A 5837-nucleotide genomic window follows, 5' to 3' on the forward strand; every position below is an offset into this window, starting at 1 on the left:
TTAATGGCATATTGTAAAGCATCTTGTTAACATATTTGCAGCATTAAGCGAGCAGCAAGCGGCAACGAAAACTATATGCCACACCGCACACGTGAGTTTTATGGAATGTGTAGTAAAGCAGAGTGTGGCAACCAGCAAAAGTACAAATTAATTAGTTGCCCAAGATTCCAACAGCAACAGCAACCAACAACCGGCAACATCAACAGCAACACAACCGGCAACAGCAACAGCAACGGCTGTTACCGCGTAACGAAATAATTTGCCCGCCACATGCACTTTGCGCACTCGGCCAATTTGAAATTGCTTAAATGGGCTAACAAGCGCCGACTCGACTCGACTTGACTCGACTCGACTCGACTCCAGTGGCATGAAGTTTTAGCTGAGCCAAACAAGCGAACTTCCTTCATACTAATTAGGCAACAAGCAATAGCAAATGGAGGCCGCGCCGAATGGGCGTGCACAGTGGGAGGTGTGACTGGTGGTGGTCTGGATGTCAACAGCACAGCATCTGCATTTGCCGAATGCTGCTGGGTGGGGGAGCGTTGTGGGGCAGCATATTACAAATCATTTAATTTGCATAAATTTGGCATTAACATTCAGGCCCAGAGTGGAAGCCATTAAGCCGGCATATCGTGGCTGGCAGCTGCTTTATTTACTCTCTTGCTGGCTGGCCTTCTATTGTAAGCAAGTTTATGTACTGTATCTGTAGCTTAGTCAGGCAGGCCGACTAACAAATACATATACTATCTATAAATGTTACGCATTGGTAAATTGGCAAAAGTCTATGCATAATGCTAAAATTTCATTAGCAGCTTTTGTTTGCTATTGCTACTTACTTTGCCGGCAAGTTAATTGCATAAATTAACATAATATTACCTTTTAATAGTTTCCATTCTACTTGCTTCCCACTCAATGCCTGCACATTTTTGCGCTCTCTCAACTTATGCAACTCATCAGTCAAGTGCTCTTGGAGTTTGCGGCAAAACGTTTCCAACACTTCTGAATTATGAGCAGACGCCACAACAGCAGCAACAGTAGCAGCAGCAGCAGCAGCAGCAAAAAAGGAGCCAAGTTGCACGCTCCGGCTGTTAAATTATTCCAAGCGTTGCACTCAGGCCCGAGAACCGGGGCCCCCAAAAACTTTCAACAAACTTAGCAAACGCGCTGAATGGTCGCAGCCCAAGCCCAGATAGTGTTGCTCAAACAATTTTGCGCAAACTCCACTCATAGCACAAACTTGCAATGAGCCAAAGATCACAAAATCCAGGCAGCTTAGGTAGCCAAGGTGAAAGCGCACTTGACACAGTTCAAATAATTTTCATTAGAACTAACAGCTTTGGCCAACATAATTGCAAATTGACAGAACGTAGCGAACTATTGTCTGTTGATTTGTTACGCAAATTAGTCATGTATACCAGTTCATAGCTGTCAGAGCATTCAATACTGAATTCAAGCTCAATTTAATAATGACACACAGCGTTGTTGTTTACACCTTAACGTTGACGTTTTGTGTATTGCTGCTGGGGCTGGAATACGTGGCGGCATTGGAGAATGGATTGGCGCGCACGCCGCCAATGGGTTGGATGCCGTTCGAGCGCTTTCGCTGTCTCACCGACTGTGCGCAGTTCCCGCGAGATTGCATCAGGTGAAAATGCTTTGTGCTCTTGATAAGCAACGTCAATTGTGACTGTCATGCTGCGCGTGTTTATAGCGAGCGGTTGTTCAAGCGCACTGCAGACCTCTTGGTGTCCGAGGGATACGCCGCACTTGGCTACAAGTATTTAATTATTGATGATTGCTGGACAGAGGAGCGACGTGATAATCAAACGGGCAAGCTGCTGGCGCATCGCGAACGTTTTCCCAGCGGCCTTCACGCACTCGCCAGCTATGTGAGTCTTGCAATTAACGTTAATTGAGCATAAGCAGCTGTTTGCCTTCACTGCAGATACACGCACGTGGTTTGAAGTTTGGCCTTTATCATGATATCGGCACCGAAACCTGCATGTTCCATGGTCCAGGTGCGCAAGGACACTTTCAGCTGGATGCGGATACATTTGCCGATTGGCAAGTGGACTATGTTAAGCTGGATGGCTGCTATGCAGACGAATTAAATCTGGACAAGGCATATCCATATTTCGGGCAAGCATTGAACAGTACAGGACGCAGCATGGTCTACTCCTGCAGCTGGCCGTTCTATCAAGAGAAAGTAAGAGTAGCTAACAGTCTAACTAACAGTCTGTTTATATTTTCATTTTGAGCAACAGCCCAACTACTCGCTTATCGCTAAACACTGCAATCTATGGCGCTTCTCGCAGGATGTGCGCGACTCTTATCATTCAATAACATACATAATGGATCATTATCGCCACAGGCAGCACATATTGCAGAAACATGCAGGTCCTGGACACTGGAACGATCCCGATATGGTAAGTCGTTGCTACAAGTCCAAGCCATTCATCTAATGTTTGCTGTTTAAAGCTGGTGCTGGGCAACTTTAGACTGAGCTACGATGCAAGTCGCTTGCAAATTGCTATTTGGGCAGTGCTGGCAGCGCCGCTTATAATGACCAACGATCTGGAAACAGTGCGGCCAGAGATCAAAGCTTTGCTGCAGAATCGGTAAGAGCTTAACTAATTTTGAATGCAATACTAAATTTAAACTATTGCAGTGACATTATAGCTGTGAATCAGGATGAGCTGGGCATTGCAGGAGGCTGCGTAGCTACACCAGAAAACATGGAGGTCTGGTTACGTCCCATTGCGCCGATCAACAATGCAGGCAAACATTCTTATGCAATTGCTATTGTCAATCGCGGCGGCTTGCACGAATGTCCTTTATGTCCGCAAATATTTGAATTTACTTTGAGCCAATTGAATTTAAGCAATACCATGGGCTATAGTGTAACTGTAAGTAACGCAAACTTTGCTGCTGCTTTTTATTTTATATATTTGTGTGGCTTGCAGAATTTATTCAACCGCAACGATGATTTGGGTTTGTTTATGCCAAGCGATAAGTTTAGCACACGCATTAATCCTGAAGGTGTGACATTTTACAAATTCAAATCAATGGACTGGTATTAGTCAAACAAAATAAATTTACAATTTTCATAGCACGATTGAATTTAGACCATGGCAGCCTTAACACTTCTTTTGCCAATTGGGAAATTTTCTCTTTGCTGTCGAGCAAAAGAGAGCGCGCCAACTGTTTCAGTGTGAGTGGCATGTAAACATGACATTTGCTTATTTATTCTCATGTAGTATAGTTAGCCCAAAGGTTTAGTAAAAATCAGCAAAAAATTTGCATAATTTCCGTGCTTGGTAGTTGTATTTAATTTTGAATAATTTGCAGCTTTGCTTGCAAATAATTCCAGGCAATTTACTTTGCAATTCGCATACGCTTTACGCAGCTTACGCGCGCATTTCGCGCTTATTTTGAACTTTATTTTAATTATTTAATCCATAAATTTTGGTATGCACAGCAGGCAGCAGCAGCAGCAGCGAGCGAGTGCTGCGCAGACAGCAGCGTTAATGCTTGCAAAGATGTTGTTGGCTTCTGTCATGTACTTTTATTACCAACGAAATCAATATTTATTAGAGGATAATGCTACAGCATGCCGCAGCGATTGCCGAAAGGTGGGCGGCTGTCTGTCAGGTGCGGTGGGCCGTGGGCCTATATAGAGGCAATAGCGGTCCCTCCTCTTTGATGTTTGCCAGGCGACAACGAATGGCTTTTGTGTGTGCTTTGGGATGCGGATGCCCAAATTGAATACGACTGTTGTAAATGTTTCAGCTCAGCCCGTCAGCAATATGTAAGCTATATTTAAAAAATATATATTCGCTATATATATAAATGTATATGTAGGTATTAAAGCGAATATTGCTAATCAAAAAGAAGCCAAGCTGGCAGCAATTAGTTTAACCTCAACTCAACCTAAGCAACCTTTAATAGCCCAGGCATATAATAAAGCATCGACAGAGCAGAACATGCCTAATAAATTGCCATCAGCTTCATAGACATAGCAGCAGCAGCAGCAGCGGCGGCAAGATGTGCTTGAGTGTTTGCTACATAATATTTTATTGTATTTATTTAGGCGTTTGCTTGATTTTCTGATTGAATTTATGAGCGAATTAGTTTTATTGATGGCTCAAATGGTAAACAAGCAATATTTATTACAACAACACAAATTTTGAAAGATGAAATTACTTTTTAAACAGCCACATATCATTGCTTAAGCAAGTTTGTCTTTAACTTGGACCTGGCAGTCACCCTTAGCAGCAGTGGCAGCTTAATTTGCCAAAACAAATTTTAATCCTGACAGCTGAAAAAGCGCTGCATGCATTTTGAAATAGCAATTAACTTTAAACAACTGTGGCCAAGCTCAAAATAATTAATTCATTGCCAGGCAGCCCACAAAGCCAAGTGGCGCTCTTCTATTCCGTGGCCAGTTTGCTAACCAGCGTAGACTGTTGTAGCCGCCCCGTGTCCTGGCTACTAAGAGTGTTGGCTGCTGCTGCTGCTGCTGAAACTATTTCATATACGCGCGCGCTCCGCCTGCGTAGCTCGTCCTTAGTCTCGCACCTTAGTTAATTTGTATGATGGGAATTTTCTTTATTGCTTTGGCCGGCCTTGTGAGAAAGTGGGTGAAAATGACTTTGCCACTCAACGCCTCCTCCAGCGCCAGAGCCAGCGCCAAGGTATTTACGCGTGTTCTCCATTAAAGCAACATTAATTTACTTTAAGCACACTCGCCGCTTCAACGACCAAGCCTACAAACAATGAGAATATTTAATATATACGCCCCAGCCACAGTTTCAACAAAAGCGTTCAGGATGTTATGACGAGCGTTAATTGTATGAGCATTGCATTATTAATTGGAGCGTATTGAAACAATTGGCTAGTTAAACTCCAGCCAGCGACAGCGCTAGGTCAAAAGTTGGCTAGCAACGAAAAACGAAAGTTAGCTGAAAGCGTTGGCTGGCCAAACAGATGACGATATCCATGTCAACGATGACAATGATTTGCAACAGCAGCAATTTATCAAACATACAAAGTCCGTACAGCACAAGCTGCTGGACCAGGGGGAATGCCGGCATAATTAAACCAAACAACAGGGAGGAATAAATAAGCTCACACAGACACAGACACAAGCACATACACATAGATACAACTACGTTGACTAGTTGGCAGATACTAAAGAGCAAATAACTTGATACAACAATGTCGCAGCAGAAGAAAGAGAGCACATTGGCTGGGCCACTGGCAGTAATATAATGTTGCAAGGCATTTTAGCGTTGTCAGCAGAATTTTGACCAGCGTCGAGTTGAGTTGAGTCGAGAGATACATTTAAGGCAAACGAAGCAAAAGCAAAATCGTCACACAGTGCGTATGAGCAATTAAATATAATAAAACGAAGCAAATGACAGCCAAAAGGCAGACACACCACGCAGCACTCATATACTGAAAACTCAGACGGAATTCGGGTCCAATGCCTTTATGTGCTCGTTAACAGACAGCATACATTTATATTTAAATATATATGGTATGCCGGCAAATTGTCTAGTGTCACTTTGGCAAAGAGTCTTATGCGCATTAAGTGCAAAACTTTGCTTTAATTAAAATGCAGAAAATGCAAAAATTATTATTATGACAATTTGTTGGGGCAAGCTTAAAACTTAAGCATTGTCTGTTATTTGTTACACAACGCGTTGTGTTGCTAGTTTAAGTCCTCAAAACAAAAATTCAATTGAATGCTTTATAACAATGTTATAATGACTGAAATTATTTGAGGCCAACAAAAGCGATGACGGAACTTTTGTATTTGTAGCCAAAGCAAATGA

The 5837-nt window shown here is 42.8% G+C and overlaps 1 protein-coding gene across 1 annotated transcript; it reads left to right on the forward strand.

The window, feature by feature from the left end:
- The first annotated feature begins 1445 nt into the window (after positions 1-1445).
- Positions 1446-3284, forward strand: LOC108602356 (alpha-N-acetylgalactosaminidase). Its single transcript, XM_017990456.1, has 7 exons — positions 1446-1645; positions 1712-1889; positions 1946-2206; positions 2265-2426; positions 2479-2618; positions 2669-2906; positions 2964-3284. The coding sequence occupies exons 1-7, from the start codon at positions 1467-1469 to the stop codon at positions 3078-3080; spliced, it is 1275 nt and encodes a 424-aa protein (XP_017845945.1). The 5' UTR covers positions 1446-1466; the 3' UTR covers positions 3081-3284.
- The last annotated feature ends 2553 nt before the right edge of the window (positions 3285-5837 follow it).

Source organism: Drosophila busckii, chromosome 3R (genome assembly GCF_011750605.1).
Source record: "Drosophila busckii strain San Diego stock center, stock number 13000-0081.31 chromosome 3R, ASM1175060v1, whole genome shotgun sequence".
In the NCBI taxonomy this organism is placed as follows: domain Eukaryota; kingdom Metazoa; phylum Arthropoda; class Insecta; order Diptera; family Drosophilidae; genus Drosophila; species Drosophila busckii.